The 17,245-nt window shown below is 53.2% G+C and overlaps 1 protein-coding gene across 1 annotated transcript; it reads left to right on the top strand.

Annotated features, from left to right (window-relative positions):
- The first annotated feature begins 3,342 nt into the window (after window positions 1–3,342).
- Window positions 3,343–16,835, top strand: FAM222B (family with sequence similarity 222 member B). Its single transcript, XM_087702810.1, has 3 exons — window positions 3,343–3,474; window positions 11,843–11,964; window positions 14,247–16,835. Exons 2-3 carry the CDS (start codon window positions 11,886–11,888, stop codon window positions 15,806–15,808), a joined length of 1,641 nt encoding a protein of 546 aa, XP_087558936.1. The 5' UTR covers window positions 3,343–3,474; window positions 11,843–11,885; the 3' UTR covers window positions 15,809–16,835.
- The last annotated feature ends 410 nt before the right edge of the window (window positions 16,836–17,245 follow it).

The raw sequence follows: 17,245 nt of genomic DNA, 5'->3' as shown, positions 1-17,245 counted from the left end.
TGCTCCATTTTACGACCTTTCCTGCCACAGTTGTTAAGCGAATCACTGCATCTAGGGGCACACCTGTCGAGTGAATGTGGGTTACCCATTGACTTGGCTTGTCAGGTGCTCAGGCAAAGGGGGGGGGGTCACGTGACCCCGGGACCCTGCAGCCGTCATAACAGCAAGTCATTTTCCAAGGGTCTGAATTTCGATTGAGATGCTGCAATAGTCATCGGTGTGAAAAATGTTCATTAAGCCACTGCTGTTAACTGACCTGTCGCTAAATAAATGGTTATAAGTTGAGGACTGCCTCTGTTTCATGAGGCTTGTCACACAGGAAGCAGCCTGGGGGGGGGGGGGTCAAGGCTGGCCGGTCCTGTGGCCAAAGGAACTCAGCGCCCGACCTCCCTCCTTAGAAAAAGCCGGCCTTGAAAAGATTGGATTTGGATTTTATTGGGTTTGTATGCCGCCCTATTCCCGAGAGACTCAGGGCGGCTCACAATAAAAAAGGGGAAGGGATACAAAAAATAAAATAAAACAAACAATTTAAAATTCTACAACAGTCGTAACCTTGAATGGGGCTGGATGGTTCAACAGCCCCAGGCCTGCCGACACAGCCAGGTTTTAACGGCTTTTCGGAAGGCCTGGAGAGAGGTGAGGATCCGGATCTCCACGGGGAGCTCGTTCCAGAGGGCCGGAGCAGCAACAGAGAAGGCCCTCCCCCGAGGAGTCACCAGCCGACATTGGCCGGCAGATGGAATCCGGAGGAGGCCTAATCTGGGATCTAATGGGTCTTTGGGAGGTGATTGGCAGGAGGCGGTCTCTCAAGTACCCAGGTCCGATACCACGTAGGGCTTTAAAAGTAACGACTAGCACTTTGAAGCGTATCCGGAGACCAATAGGGAGCCAGTGCAGCTCGCGGAGGATAGGTGTTACGTGGGTGAACCGAGGTGCACCCACAATCGCTCGCGCGGCTACGTTCTGGACAAGCTGAAATCTTCGAACACTCTTCAAGGGCTGCCCCAGAGCGTGTTACAGTAGTAAGATGCTAGGAAACGTAACTCTGGAGGCCAAGAATTCAAAGTATTGCACTCTGCAGGGCGGATAATCCTTAAGGGGGTGGCCTTACAAGGGAGCTGCCTTCCACACAGCCTCTGACCTCACTTAAGGGGTGTGTTTGTGTGCATGTGTGTGTCCCAGATGTGCACAACTGGAATCTGCGGGTGCAGAGCTGACTGGATTCAGCTCGTCTTGGTCAGATGTAAAATCTTTTCCATTTAGGAGAAAATTAGGGGACTGGAGCCTAAAACACGAAGAACGGTTGCAGGAACTGGGTATGTCTAGTTGAATGGAAAGAAGGACCAGGGGAGACATGATGGGAGTCTTCCAATATCTCAGGGGCTGCCCCAAAGAAGAGGGAGTCAAGCTATTCTCCAAGGCACCTGAGGGCAGAACAAGAAGCAATGGGTGGAAACTAATCAAGGAGGGAAGCAACTTAGAACGGAGGAGAAACTTCCTGACAGTGAGAACAATTAATCAGTGGAACAGAAGTTGCCTCCAGAAGTTGTGAATGCCCCAACACTGGAAGTCTTTAAGAAGATGTTAGATAGCCATTTGTCTGGAATGGTATTTTATTTATTTATTGAATTTATAGGCCACCCAATCCCGAAGGACTCCAGGCGGCTTACAAAGTGAAAGAAAGAAAAAAAAGAGAAAAATAAAAAGAATAGTTTAAAATTCCCAACACTCATTCGATCTAATCGGTGCTGGACCTTTACAACAAGGTCAACAGCCCCAGGCCTGCCGGAACAGCCAAGTTTTAACAGCCTTCCTGAAGGCCATGAGAGTGGGCAAGGTCCGGACCTCTGGGGGTAGCTGATTCCACAGGGTCGGAACAGCCACAGAGAAGGCTCTCCTCCGAGGGCCCACCAGCCAACACTGTCCGGCTGACGGCATCCGAGGGAGGCCCAATCTGTGGGATCTTATCGGCCGTTGGGAGATGTGTGGCAGTAGGGTCTCCTGCCTAGCCAGAGGGTTGGACTAGAAGACCTCCAAGGTCCCTTCCAACTCTGCTATTACGTTCTACTCTATTCTCCTTCCTTCTTTCCTTATTCTATTGTATCCTGAAAGCAGTTCTGCCAGATTAGCCAGCCCTAAAACGGAGGGGGGAGGCCTGCAATGATGAAATGTCCTCAAGGAATGATTAATCAGACAGGCTGTTGATTGGCACCAGTTCAGTCCAGTTCAGTTTGGCTGCCCAGAGGACAGGAAGCCCTTCGCTCCGCCTTCCCTGCTCCTGCGCTGCACAGAGAGAAGAGCAGTTATGAATAAACTTTAAGTAAAAAGGACTTGGGAGACAGGTTGGTTTTGCTTAGTGGCAAAATAATGGGATTTTATAGAGAGGCCTTTCAAAAATTAAGACTTTCTTTCATTGGTTCGTTTCCCCCCAAGAGTTCATCTCCTTTAAAATCAAAGTGGTTGGGGGGGGAAATGCCTTATAGAAGGACATATTTTCAGGCAACGAGAAAGTATCCTAACTCCATGTCCTATTTTAAAGTCAAGATTCAGATTAGTCCTTGACTTACGATCACAATCGAGCCCAAACCATCTGTGTCTAAACGAGACAGTTCAGTGAGTTCTCGCCCCGTTCTAGGACCTTTCTGGCCACAGTTGTTAAGTGAATCACTGCAGTTGTTAATACAGTGTTTCTCAACCTTGGCAACTTGAAGATGTCTGGACTTCAAGTCCCAGAATTCCCCAGCCAGCAAATGCTGAAGTCCACAAGCCTTAAAACAGTGTTTCTCAAGCTTGGCAACTTGAAGATGTCCGGACTTCAACTCCCAGAATTCCCAGCCAGCATTCGCTGGCTGGGGAATTCTGGGAGTTGAAGTCCGGACATCTTCAAGTTGCCAAGCTTGAGAAACACTGCCTTAAAAGTTGCCCAGTTTGAAGACCTCTGGCTTAGAAGCCAATGCGGAAGTGCCGGAGGGGAGCTTTCAAATCGGGATTTAAAGGCCGGGGCCGCAAGTAAGAAGCTCGGCCTGATGTCTCCGGAGCCCCCGGAGGGGTTTGGGTGGCGGAAGGCGTCGAGATGTCCCGACTGCGGGGCAAAAGTCTTTCCCCCCCCCCTCGCGCGCGTGCGCAGAGTGGCCATTCGGCCTTCTGGCTGCAGTTCGCCCGCCGAGACAGTGGGTGGAGCCAGAGCGGCGTTTACGGCACCCGTTCTCTGCTCCTCCTCCTCCTCCCGCATTGGCCGGCCGGGCCTCCCCTTTTTCCACGCCTCCTCCTTCTTCATCTTCGAGGCCGCCGGAAGTGGCGCCGCTCTCCCTCCGCTCTGACCTTCCCCTTGAAAGGGGGCAGGGCGTCCGCGGCGCATGCGCAGGAGGGAGCGGCCGAGCCGGCTCTGAGGGGTGACGAGGCGGCGGCAGCGGCGGCGGCGAAGGAGAAGAAGAAAAGCGGCGCCGCCATGAGGGCCGGGCGGAGGCTCCCACGGTGAGCGGGCCGGGGCGCCGCGACCCTCACCCATCCCTCTAAGACTGGGGGGGAGGCTCTTCTTTCTCCCCCCCCGGGGGTCGGCCTCAGCTGCCCCCCCCACTAGGCCTTTCGCCCCCCCCTCTCACAGGCCTTCCCTTCGCGGGCTTCCTGGGGGGGGGGGTGTCAGTAGGCCCTGCTTTTCTCCCAGCCCCCCCCCGGAGCCCCCTGGCAGAGTGGGGCAGGGGCTCCTCCTCCCCTCCCCCTCCCCTTTGGCAAGGCCGCCTTGCCCCTCCCCCCTCCCCAGGGCTCTTCTGGGGGGCGTCTGTGTGTGTGTTGGGGGGGGGATTGCAGGCCTGGAGGGCGAGGCAGGAAGGGCGGCCATCCGGCTGCAACCCAGGCCCTTCCTGCCTCCATTGGAGGGGAGGGTTTTTTTTGGGGGGGGGTCTTTCTCCTCCCCCAAAACTGCTTCCTGGTCCTTCCTGAAGCTTTGATCCAGAGGGGCTGGGGGGGGGGGCTGAAGGGTTCCCCCCAAAAGCTCCTCCCTCTTCTTCCCCTACTATGGTGGGGGGGTCCTTCCTGCCCCCATTGGGGGGCTTGGGGGGGGTCTTTCTCCTCCCCCAAACTGCTTCCTGGTCCTTCCTGAAGCTTTGATCCAGAGGGTCGCGGGGGGGGGCTGAAGGGTTCCCCCCAAAAGCTCCTCCCTCTTCTTCCCCTACTATGGCGGGGGGTCCTTCCTGCCCCCATTGGGGGGCTTGGGGGGGGTCTTTCTCCTCCCCCAAACTGCTTCCTGGTCCTTCCTGAAGCTTTGATCCAGAGGGTCGCGGGGGGGGGCTGAAGGGTTCCCCCCAAAAGCTCCTCCCTCTTCTTCCCCTACTATGGCGGGGGGCTCCTTCCTGCCCCCATTGGGGGGATTGGGGGGGTCTTTTTCCTCCCTCAGAGCTGCTTCCTGGGCAAGAATGAAGCCCTGAGGGGGGGGGAGAAGCGTCCCCCGCCCCCAGTTCAGGAGCCGGGACGGTGGTGTTTCAGGCTCGGCGGGTCTTTCCTGGCCCTCTTTGCGGGGGGGGGGTCCAGAATAAAACAACGGTGGGGTTCCTTGATCCAGGAAAGGGGGGGGGGCTTCCCAGTTTAAGATCCATACTTAAAACCTATTGGTTCTCCCCCCCCCCTTATGTGGTCTATTGGGTCTTTCCTGCCCCCATTGGGAGGGAGTTTGGGGGGGGGTCTTTCTCCTCCCCCAGAGCTGCTTCCTGGGCCAGAATGAAGCCTTGATCCAGGAGAGCTGGGGAGGTGGCTGAAGGGTTTCCCCCAAAAGCTTCCCCTCCTCTGGCGGGAGGGGGCGTCCTCCCTGCCTCAGTTGAGGGAGGAATATCCCCCCCCTTGTCCCAATTGGCAGTGGGAGGGGGGCAAGGGCCTCTTTCCCAGAGCTGCTTCCTCCTCCTCCTCCTCCTGGGCCTTGCAGGGGTCTCCCGATTCAGACTCAGAGCTTATCTTATGCACCCCTCCCATCTGCCTTACCTGCCCCCCCCATCCCGAAACCAAGCCTTTGAGAGCCAAAGCTTCCCCCCCCCTTTCCAAAGGCCTGCAGGGGTGTGAATCTGGTCATTGGAGGCCGTTTCTGTCCCAGGGCCGCTCGCCCCTCCGGCCTTGTCCTGCCTCTGAGGCCTTTTGGGGGCTTGGCTGGAAAAGCCAGTTCCACCCCGTTTCCTCTCTCGGAGCCGCCTGTCCCTCCCTCGGCTGACGGCCGTTTCTGCTTTTCCGGGAAGGATCGGAGTCAAAAGTTGGGCCTGGTGGAGGCAAGACTCGGGTGGTGCTCAGGCCTTCCCAATCCTTGACCTGCGACCACAAAGTGAAAGATTTTACGATCTTTCTCGACAATGTTAATATGAAGTGAACCTGGTTCCCCCCCCCCCGACTTTGCTTGTCAAGGAGGTCGCAAAAGGGATCACGCAACACACACATACACACAGGACACGGAGTCAGCTGTCAAGCATCTGAATATAAATCACGTCCCCATGGGGATGCAATAAGTGTGGGAAATGGTCATAAGTCACGTTTTTCAACTTTGTTGCCGTAAGTTGAAGACTACCTGCGTACGGAGGCTGCCTCTGGGGCGAGGGTCCCGTCTCTCTTCAGGACGAACTGCCGCTGGAGAAGCGGAGGGGCTGGGAGCCCAGAGGGCAGGATCGGTGCAACAGCTGGGCCTCTCCCAGGGAAGCAGGCCGGCAGATTCTCACTTATCAGGAATGATTCCCTCCCCACCAGCCCCCTCCCATTTGTACTTTCATTTTATGAATTTTATTTTTGGACCCCTTCGAGTCAGTATTGATTGCTGATAACTGCCTGACGTCCCCCTGCTGGTTTTTTTTTTTTAAGATTTCGGAGGCTGGGACAGATAGGAAGGAGGGACGTCATGTGCCATTAAATCCTGAATAATTGTTGCAAGGGAGCAGTCAGAACGGGATGAGTCACCTGATCCCTGGCAGCTTTTCTTCAATCAGCAAAAGCTGGAAGCCAAATGGAGTCTGGGTTTCTCTTTCTTGCCGCCTGAAATAAACAGAATGACAGAGTTGGAAGGGACCTTGGAGGTCTTCTAGTCCAACCCCCTGCTCAAGCAGGAAACCCCATACAGGCAGTCTTCGACTTACAACCACGGTTGAGGCCAAAAGTTATATTGCTAAGTGAAACATTTGTTAAAAGTCAGTTTTTGCCACGTTTTCTGACTTTTCTTGGCACAGTTGTTAAGTGAATCACTGAAGTTGTTAAGTTAGTCCCGCTTCCCCATTGACTTTGCTTATCAAAAGGTCATAAAAGGGGATCACGTGACCCTGGGAAACTGCAACCGTCATAAATGTGAGATGTTTGTCTTAGCATCTGAATTTTGATCACATGACCACAGGGACGTCGCAGCGGTCTTAAATGTGAAAAATGATCACAAGTCACTCAGTGCCGCTGTAACTTTGAACAGTCACCAAGTGAATGGTTGTAACTCAAGGACTACAATGTACCAATTGTCAAAACAATTGTCCAATCTCTTCTTAAAAACTTCCAGTGATGAAGCACCCACAACCTCTGGTGGCAAGCGGTTCCCTGGTCAGTTATACTCGGCGTCAGGGAATTTCTCCTAGGTTGCCTCTCTCCTGAATGAGTCTCCATCTGTTGCTTCTTGTCTGGCCCTTCAGGTGTCCTTTAGAGAATCGGTGCCCCCTTCTTTGGGGCAGCCCCTTAGATGCCCCTATTGAAGTGACAGAGTTGGAAGGGACCTTGGAGATCTTCTAGTCCAGTGTTTCTCAACCTTGGCAAACTTGAAGATGTCCGGACTTCAACTCCCAGAATTCCCCAGCAGTGGTTAGGACAGTGTTTCTGAACCTTGTCAACTTGAAGATGTCCGGACTTCAACTCCCAGAGTTCCCCAGCCAGCATTCGCTGGCTGGGGAATTCTGGGAGTTGAAGTCCAGACATCTTCAAGTTGACAAGGTTGAGAAACACTGTTCTAGTCCAACCCCTTACTCAAGCAGGAGGCCGGAGATCATTCTGGACTGTCTGGTCTTGTCTTAAAAAACTTCCATTATTGAAGCACCCGTAACTTCTGGTGACAGGCTGTTCCACTGATTAATTCTTCTCGCTGTCAGGAAGTTTATCCTTACGTTGCTTCTCTCCTTGATGAGTTTCCATCCTTGTTTCTTGTCCGACCTTCGGAGAAGAACCTGCCTCCCCCTCTCCTCTCCAATAGCCCCTCGAACGCTGCAGGATGCCATCATGTCTTTTCATTATAAGAAGGCTGCTTTCCGCTATTCCTCCTGCAAAATGGAGGGAGCTGGAACACTCCCCCCCCCTCCCCGCACACTCTGGCAGCTTCCTGCAACCCAACCCCCCAGGGGGTGAAATCATCCGTCCGTTGAGTGGTTTTGTTGCCAGGACTGGAAAGCCATTTCGAATTCTTAGCTTCAGGAAGTGGGGCTTTCAACCTCACCTCTGGCTGACAACGTAACCCATCACCTCCAGACCTCTCTAGCCATCCCTTCTTGTCTTTCCTCGCAGGCCCTCTTCCAACCAAGATCTGGGTCCCAGGCCTCTTGTAAATTTTACATCATAATTAGCGTATTTTTCAGAGTATAAGACGCACCTTCCCCCCCTCCCCCCTAAAAGAGCATGGAAATGTTGGTGCATCTTCAGCAGGGCTGGACTGTTTTCTGTCCATGTTTTGCAAAAATGGGGCATTTTTGCCTGCCCCCCCCCAATCCCCCATCCCTGCTGAAGCCTGCAGAGTGCTCCTGGGGGCTGGAGAGGACAAAAACCTTTTTTTCTTCTTCTTTGAAGTCTTGATGCATCTTATACACCGGTGCATCTTATAGTCCGAAAAATGTGGTAGCTGCAGCGGTTGGTTTCACATTTTGTTACTACTGCTTTGCTGTGTTTGGGCCTGCTCACTTTGTGGGTGCATGCACGCCTTCCGCACATGCGCCCGGCCTCAAAAAGTGCCTAAATAGGACGGCATAGATCCTGGGCGGAAACCCATGATTCCCGCTACCGGTTTGGGTGAATGCCACCTCTGATTAGCTGAGAAAGAACCCCCCCCCAGTTCCCCTCACAAGTCAAGTCACGGTTTACAGAGCGCATACAGGGAAGGGCCACCATTGGGAGCCAACATTGTAGAGCACCGTGAAGTGGTATATAAGTCTTAAGTGCTATTGCTCTTCCTCCCTCCCCCTTCCTTCCTTCCCATGGTGGCGCAGCTGTTTACAATGCAGCAATGCAGGCTAACTGCCCCACTAACCAGCAGTTCGAGTCTCATCATCGGGCTCAAGGTTGACTCAGCCTTCCGTCCTTCCAAGGTCAGTAAAATGAGGAGCCAGATTGTTGGCGGCCATTGGCTGACTCTGTAAACTGCTCAGAGAGGGCTGGAAAGCACTGTGAAGCACTATACAAGTGCTATTGTTATTGCTATTCTGACCAGCAAAGTTAATGGAGGAAGCCAGATTCACTCAACAACCGTGTTACCAACTTCGCAACCGCGATGGTTCACTCAACAACCGCGGCCAAAAAGGTCACGAAATGGGACAAAACTCACCGCCTGGCTAAGCAATGGCAATTTTAGGTTAGATTGTGGTCATAAATCAAGGACTCCCTGCAGTCTCTGCAAATAGGATGGCAGGGTTAAGTGAGCAGGCAGTTTTGATCCTGCAGTTGGGGCTCATGGGAAAGAGGTGAATTGTGGGTCCCGACCCCGAGTCCTTTTGCCATGGGTTCTAGTTTAGCAGCTGGTCTTTCTGAACACACTGTGTATCGGTCAGAGAGTTTGTGGGTTGTGTGTTTGTGCTCATCGTTATGTGGCTGATGTCAAGTTTCCGAAAGATGCCCTAATTAATTCATGACCCTCGAGCCAAGTTTCAAAAGAAATCCAGTCATTTATTAGGAACACCATTTCGACAATTCCGTATTGCAGTCAGATCTGACCTCATTTTAATTATGGCTGAACTTTGGCCCTGTTTCCTCCCTCCCCTCAGTCTGTGTCATAAATCACATTCTCCAATGAGGTGCATGCCTCACAAGCCTGCAGTAATCTGGGATCTGACACTAGCCAAAGGTATGCGTGGAACGCACTTCCCCCCTTTCCTCACCATGGCAGCTATGAGTTGACATTTGGCTCCCCTCACTTTCTGACCTGTGTAAAACAAAAATAATAGCAATAGCAATAGCAGTAGACTTATATACCGCTTCATAGGGCTTTCAGGCCTCTCTAAGCGGTTTACAGAGAGTCAGCATATTGCCCCCAACAATCTGGGTCCTCATTTTACCCACCTCGGAAGGATGGAAGGCTGAGTCAACCCTGAGCCGGTGAGATTTGAACCGCTGACCTGCTGATCTAGCAGTAGCCTGCAGTGCTGCATTTAACCACTGCGCCACCTTGGCTCTAATTTGAATACAGGTATAGGATTTAAGGCTGTGTCGTTCCCCCTTTGTAAATCACGTGACCACGGGATGCTGAAACAGTCGTAAGTGTGAAAAATGGTCGTAAGTCTTTTCAGTGCCGTTGTAACTTTGAACGGTCACTAAATGAAGTGTTGTAAATCGAGGACTGCCTGTATTGGAACCAGAGTGAGGTTTCCATGATGTTGCTGATCAGGAATGTTTGGTTGATTCCTTTTTGCAGCCTAATTTTTATGCAGATTTATGCTCCATTATTTTGGTTGAAGGGACTTCCTTCTCTTTGCTAGGCGTCTCAAAACAATTTCCCTTAAAATGTTCAGAATCCTTTCCATTCCCCCGGGGGGAGTTACTGTAAAGCAGGTTATAAATTTTTACGATTCTTGTAATTTTCTGATTCAGCCTTAGTTAATGCGCAATTTGTGGTTTTAAAGTGCCTGGGTAATTAATGAAGCGGAGCGATTCGATTGCCAGCATTATATAATTCACCAATTAAAAAACGTAATCTGGCAGTCGAGCACAGCAGTATAAAGTTATTCTCTGCCATCTTACTAAAAAAAAAAAAGTCTAGTTTTTTTTGCAAATATTCCTGCAAGTTTGAGGGAGAAATACTGCATCTTAAAGGAAGTCAAAAAAAGAATTATTATTCTGTAGAATAAGGTTGCGGCTTATCTGGACCAGATAAATTTAGATAAATCAGCCAAGGTTGAAGTGAGAAATAAAGACACCCTTATTTCCTCTTAGGCCTGTTTTATTTGCTGGCTGTTGGAGGTTATATATGTCTTATATATGTCTATATATATATATATGTAGTTTGAAGGTGCTTCTAACACAGGTCAAGGCAAGATTCCACATACTTATTTTGCAAGGCATTCAAAGCTGTTAAAACCTGGCTGTTCCGGCAGGCCTGGGGCTGTTGACCTCATTGTAAAGGCCCAGCCCTGATTAGAAATGTATGCGTGTTGGGAATTTTTAAATTATTCTTTTATTTTGCTTTTCTTTTTCTTTCTTTGGGCGGCCTAGAAATTTAACAAATAAATAAATAAAATGTCATTTCAGGCAACGTAAACCCTCTTTCGGTCTAGAGTGAGGGCATCCTCACCAATTTCGTTGTATTTATTCTGTACAATGACGACAAAGGCTATACTACTTCTGCTACTACTATCACCCAGCTGGCTTTGTGAACCCATGGCTTCCTGGCTGCTCACCTGAGGCTTTAACCACTGCACCCCACTGTCTCTCCTTCTTAGCAAATTGCAATTTCTTAACGAAACCAGGAAAATTACAGCGGCAAACATTCATCCCGTTTAGGAATTTCATGGTACTCTAAATTCAGTATAGATTAAACAGCTAGTTGGGTCTAGTGGTCAAGGCCCCAGACTGGGAAGCAGAAGATCACGAGTTCTAGTCCTGCCTTAGGAATGCAAAGAAACGACTGATGACCATTTTTCACACTTGGAATTTACATTCTCCGTCCTGTCTTGGATGCTAAGAATCGGAGCCCCTCCCTCACCCTAGGAGGAAAGAAGCCACCAGGAGAACAGGAATTGCGAGTAGTCCTCGACTTACAACAGCACATTTAATGACGGTTCAAAAGTTATAGCGCAGCTGATAAATGTGACTTGCAGCCGTTTTTCACAGTTATGACCATTGCTGTGTCCCAAATTCATGTCGTCCCCTTTTGCGACCTTCTGACAGGCAAAGTCCATGAGGAAGCCAGATTCACTTAACAACCGGGTCACTAACTGATCAGCTGCAGTGATTCACTTAACAACTGTGGCAAGAAAGGTTGTAAAATGAGGCAAAGCTCATTTTGTCTCACCTGGCAACAGAAAATTTGGGCTCCATCATTGTGGCCGTAACCCACCGTCTACCAGGGGCGTCGGAACTTTGAATCCGGATCACTGGGACCTTTCTTTGGCCTGTCGGAACGTGAATGGTTGTTGAGCAACCGGTCATAAACCGAGGACTACTTGTGCTCAAGCGTAGAGACCCAATGAAGTAAGAACACAGCCTGCAACCTTTGACCACAGTTGAGCCCAAAATATTCTGTTGCTAAGAGAGACACTTGTTAAGTGAGCTTCGTCCCTTTTTACCGTCTTTCCTGTCGCAGTTGTGAAGCACTCTAGTTGCTGAAGGGTAACCCGGTTGCGGAGTGAACACGGCTTCCACGCTAACTTTGCTGATCAGAACGTTTTAATGACCAGGACACTGCCACCGTCATAAATACGAGTCATTTGCCGAGCCTCTGAATGTTGAACACGTGAATTTTCACATCATTAAATGTGGAAACTCTCATAAGTCACTTTTTTCAGTGCCGCCGTAACTTCAAACAGTCACTAAGTCGAGGTCCACCTATCCATATTTTTAATCATGTCCATCTTCAATCTCTGGCTGCTGGCAAGGACCCCTTGAGGTTCTTCTGGAGAATTTCACCTGTCACACCTGTGTTTCTTTGCAGTGCGCAGAGGACCCAGGACCCCATGTGCTAACAGCCGCCTGCCATGCTGGCCTGCCTGCCGGGACCAGGCGACCGCTCCTTCCAGCTGCTTCCTTACCCGATGAACACTGGGCTTCAGAAATGTGAGTTTCGGACTGCATCTTGACCGCACGCCCTGGGGATTGGGGGCGGGGGCGGAGGGAGAATTAAACCGGGGTGGTCGAGGGCGGAACTAGTCCCCCAGTAGGTCTTAGGCGCACCTCGGGGAGTTGGTTTTGATCCCCAAAAGCGATCCAAGGAAGAAGATTTAAGGGTTAAGGTTCGATGTGCCACCTTGCAAAATGAGACTTGGAAGCAGTGTCTCTCAACCATGGCAGCTTGAGGATGGCTGGACTTCAACTCCCAGAATTCTTCAAGCTGCCACGGTTGAGAAACACGCATCAGAGACACTCGGTGGTCCTGGCATCCCTCCCAAAAGAATTCTCCAATTCTTTTTATTTCTTTTTGCTGGCCCCACTTCACAAGAACGAGGGTCAGCAGGGAAGTCGTAGTTTTGTAGCGTTAGGAATTCTGTTTTATATGAAGCACCGCAGAACAAAGAGAACAGTCAACATGTGCTTTACTGCTCAACTGTTTTACTGTAACAGGAAACAGGAAATTCTCCTCAGAACATCGAGACACCATAGATTAATAACCATAGATGCAGACTAAACACTGCCCTCTACTGGCTAAATAATTCTGTAGTCGTTGCAATACAAAATGCATTCTAATATGTATTCCAACATGTAGATATTCCTCTAACCAGGACATTCCCAAAGAGGCTGCCTTCCCTGGTTTTGCCCCGTTTCCTGGGATGGGATGGCTACCGCTAGTCCTTGACTTAACGGCCACGATTGAGCCCAAGGTTCATGCCCTTAAGTGAGACGTTTGTTAAGTGAGTTTTGCCCCACTTTACAACTTTTCTGGCTGCAGTTGTTAAGCGAATCACTGCCGGTGATAAGTCAGTAACCCGGTTGTTAAGTGAATCCGGCTTCCCCATTGACTTGGCTTGTCAGAAGGTCGCAAAAGGGGATCATGTCACACACACACACACACACACACACACACACACACAGACAAAGACACCGGGACACTGTGACCGTCATAAATACGAACCAGTTGCCAGAACTTTGAGCATGTGGATGCTGCAATGGTCATAAGTGTGAAGAAGGGTCATAAGCCACTTTTTCCAGTGCTGTTGTTAACTTCAAACGGTCACTAAATGAATAGTTGTAAGTCAAGAACTGCCTGCACTTCCTGGATGAAGGGAACTCTTGCATTGATTGGCAAACCAGTCGCAGAACTGGAACTCTAGACGAAGCAGCTCTTCCCTTTGACTTGTGGGGGTTAGGGTGCCTGCTCAGTTCAGGGAAAGGGGGTCCTTCGGCCACTACAATGAGACAACCGTCCCTTTCTGGGGGCCACCGGCTGCATTAAGAGCAATAAAACCCCTTAGATTTATATACCCCTTCACGGTGCTTTCCAGCCCCCTCTAAGAGGTTTACAGAGTCAGCTTCTGGCCCCCAAACAATCTGGGTCCCCATTTTACTGACCTTGGAAGGAAGGAAAGCTGAGACAACTTCGACCCATCAGGACTGAACTGCTGGCAGTGGGCAGAGTTAACCTTGCAATACTGCATTCTAACCACTGTGAAGGAAGGAAGGAAGGAGAGAAGGAAGGAAGGAATCGATAGCATTTAAAACTTACATACCGCTTCACAGGACTTCGTGGCCCTCTGTAAGCGGTTTACATAGTCAGCATTTTGCTCCCAACAATCTGGGTCCACATTTTACCGACCTCGGAAGGATGGAAGGCTGAGTCAACCGGGAGCCGGTCAGGATCGAACCTCTGGCAGTGGGCAGAATCCGCCTATAATGCTGCATTCCAACCACTGCGCCGCGATAGCTAGCTTATTTTGGAAAAGGAAAAAAACCAACCCCCCCCCTTGAGCACCTGGTGGCTTTGCAGCCCCTTCAGGGTATCCAGATTTCCAGAGGCCCCCTGAGGAGGAGGGTGCTTTCACCCCACGGGGGTCCCAAGGGTACAGCCCAAATACCGAGAGGTTACAAGCGGGTCTCCCCCGTGACCGTTGGCGCTTCAGACATGCCAGTGGGGGTTTTTTTCCTTGCTTTTTTTTTTTAACCGTACCCCGCCGAGCCCCTATATGGGTCGAGCTCCCCCCCGAGCCCCCCCCCCTCTTTCAAGCTCGGCCCCGGGCAGTTCTGAGGTTCTGAAGAGCCAACGCTGACTGCTCGCTCAGTTGGTGTTGATGGCTTCTCTCTCTCTCTCCCTCTCTCTCTCTCTCGTTCTGTCTCTCTCGCTCTCTCCCTTTCTCTCCACGCTCTCTGTCTCTCTGACTTTCTCTCCCCCCCCCTTCCCCAACCAGGGGACCCTCCACAGAAAATGAGAGCCGCACAGCACCCTACTCCAGCAGAGTTGGACGCGTATGCTAAGAAGGTAGCCAACCACCCTCTGACCATCAAAATTTTCCCCAACAGCATCAAGGTCCCTCAGCGGAAACACCTGCGCCGTACTGTGAACGGGCTGGACACTTCTGCGCAGAGGTACAGCCCTTACCCGCCGTCGCAGGCTTCCGTGAGAACAGGCCTCCTGGCCATCGTCCGGTCCCCGGCCAAAGGGGTCGTCAAGGACTTTGACGGGAAGCGCACCCGCCTGCTGCCGGAAGCCATGATGAACCCCCCCTCGGTCCCCTACGCGGCACCTAGCACTTTAACCCACCCCCAGGCGCTGGCCCGCCAGCAGGCCCTGCAGCAGCTCCACTCTCAGGGGGTGCCCCCCGGCCTGCAGCCACAGCCGCCGCAGAACGTGGCCCACCCCGGCCTGCAGCAGCTGCAGCCGCCACCGCCGCAGCAGCACCCTGCCAACCACTTGCCGCCGCAGCAGCAGCAGCCTCCCCCCCCGCCGCTGGTGGGCATGCACCTGGGCAGGAAGATGGCCGACGCCGACGCCCCTCCGAATGTGACCGTCTCTACCTCAACCATCCCGCTCTCCATGGCTGCCACGCTGCAGCAGAGCCAGCCCCCGGACCTGAGCAGCATTGTGCACCAGATCAGCCAGTTCTGCCAGGCGCACATGGGCACCAGCGCTACCTCAGTCTGCGAGGGACAGATCGCCAACCCCAGCCCCATCAGCCGCAACCTCCTGATCAGCGCCAGCACCAGGGTGTCTGCTCACAACGTCCCCACGCCCCTACCATCCTGCGGCATGGTCAACCCTGGCGACCACCACACGCCGGTCCCGCCCTCCGCGGCCGCCCTGGGGATGCCGATGGGCGGCGTGGGCCGCGGCCCTCCCGCGTACCAAAGCGAAATGAAGCAGCTGGCAGCCTGGAACCAGCACCAGCTGGCTCATCTGCAGCAGATGTGCGGCGAGGCCATCGGCCCCTCGGCCCCCATGGGGAAGCCCCCCGGCCGAGAGCTGCCCCCCACACAGGGCTTGCCCGGGAAAGGGTCAGGCTACGCCCTGGAGCTGTGCATGGGCCAGCCGTACGGAGCCAAGGCCGCCCTGGAGAAGCCCACCCCCTCGCCCCCCATCAATGGCCTGCCCGGCCCCGTGCCCTTCACCAACGGGCACTACTTCCAGCCTCCCCTGTGGAATAACCTTCTGCCCACGCCCAACAGTGACAGCTCGGGCTCCCAGGACCTGCCCTTGCCCTTCCACGGGGGCGGCGTAGGAGGAGCCGGCGGACTGCAGACGATGGGGGCGGCTGCCCTGGAGTGCACGGCCGCCCCCCACTGCCGAGCCGGGGCAGGGGCGCCCGGCCCGGGCAGCGTGATGCCAACGATGGAGTACCAGGACTACCACCGGTCCTGCCTGCGCGAGCCGGGCGGGGCGCCGCTGAGCAAAGCCGCCCGCACTTCCGTGAGCCGAGGGCGCGAGCCCGGCGAGAGCTGCGGCCTTCACCTCCAGCACCCCGGGTACAGATGAGGCGGGCGGCAGTGGCACCGGTGACTTTCGCTCGGAGCTGGCGAGGATTGTAGGGGTAGTTTGGGCTGGCAGGTGGCTCTTTTCTCCTTTTTGAACTGGCAAACGGCCGTGATCATTCTCGCCCGCGGCTGAAACGATCCAGATGAGCTCCCTACCTTCTGGGTGACCCCCTTCTCCCCCCTCCCCCCCCAGGCCTTCCCTGCTGCCAGCCTGTAGCCAATGCAGAATCTCCCTTCTTGGGTGCCCCCTCCCTCCCCCCCCCATAGCAGCTCCCCCCCCCTCCCGGGAAGGAAGCCTCTGCGGAGCTGCGGGCCCCTCTCGTTCTGCCCCCTCTTGCCAGGCGGGTGGGAGAGGGGCTTGGCTGAAGAAACGCCCTGGGAGTCCCTTAGGCCCCCCCTCCCCCAAAGCACAGAGGACCCCAAGAGAGAAAGGTAGCAGGACCCCTCCCCTCCTTAAGATACCCCCTTCTCTCCCCAGCTAATTTGGGGTGCAATGGAGGCCTTTGGGGGAACCTTTTCCTCTGGGCGGCTGGGCCAATATTGCAACCCCCCCACACACACCCAGGAGCCCGGAGGATGTTCCCCAGTCGGGTCGTGAGACGTCTGCAGGAAACGAACCCAGCTCAGGGAGCACCGGGGGGACCCCACAGTTCACCCCCGAGGGGCAGATGTGGGTAGTCCTCGGCTTATGACTGCAATTGGAGGGGCAGAATTTCTGTGTCATTAAGTGATTCCCGCCCAATTATAGGGCCTTTTTGGCCACAGCTGAGCAAGTCGCGGCGGTTGGGAAGTCAGTCACTAAGTGAATCTGGCTTCCCCCATTCTGACTTGCCTCCTCAGAAGGTCGCAAAAGGGTCCCCGGGACACGGCAGTCGTCGCCATCTGCTGAAGGGCACCCGTTTCGGTCCCGTGCGACGGTCATAAGTGTGAGGACTTTTCCTAAGTTGCCTTTTCCCCCAAAAAATTACGATGTAATTCTGAACCGTCGCTAAAGGAATGGTTGTAAGAAGAGGACTACCTCTCCACTGTGGGTGCAGCTCTGTGGGTGATCTTCAGATTCCCACCACCACCACCATATTTCTTATCCTGGGGGTGGGTGGGAATCTTTTGGGTGAAAGATTGCCCAGCAGTGTCAAGAGTCCCATTTGACGCCCTGAGCCCCCCCTTCGCAAAGGATAGGACCCCTCCCTCCTCACGCCCCCCCTTATCCCCCCCCCCCAAATGATCACGGTCCAGTTTGGAGTTGAAAAAAAGAAGGAATCTTCCAGCTGCCTTTCCGGAATCTCTTTCTCTCTCTCTCTCTTTCTCTCTCTCAACACTGGCTAAAGCAATCACTGTACGGCTGCTGTGAACTCGGGCCTGTAATGTATCCTGTGTGAATGTGACCTGGGAGCCTGGGTCTGAGTTAGCACTGGGGGGGGGGGGAGAGGCAGCCCCT

Source organism: Thamnophis sirtalis, unplaced genomic scaffold (genome assembly GCF_051295495.1).
Source record: "Thamnophis sirtalis isolate CommonGarterSnake01/CBP01778 unplaced genomic scaffold, rThaSir2_p1.2 scaffold_17, whole genome shotgun sequence".
In the NCBI taxonomy this organism is placed as follows: domain Eukaryota; kingdom Metazoa; phylum Chordata; class Lepidosauria; order Squamata; family Natricidae; genus Thamnophis; species Thamnophis sirtalis.
The sequence above is the reverse complement of the archived record's forward strand: the minus strand, read 5'-3'. Positions and strand labels throughout refer to the sequence as shown.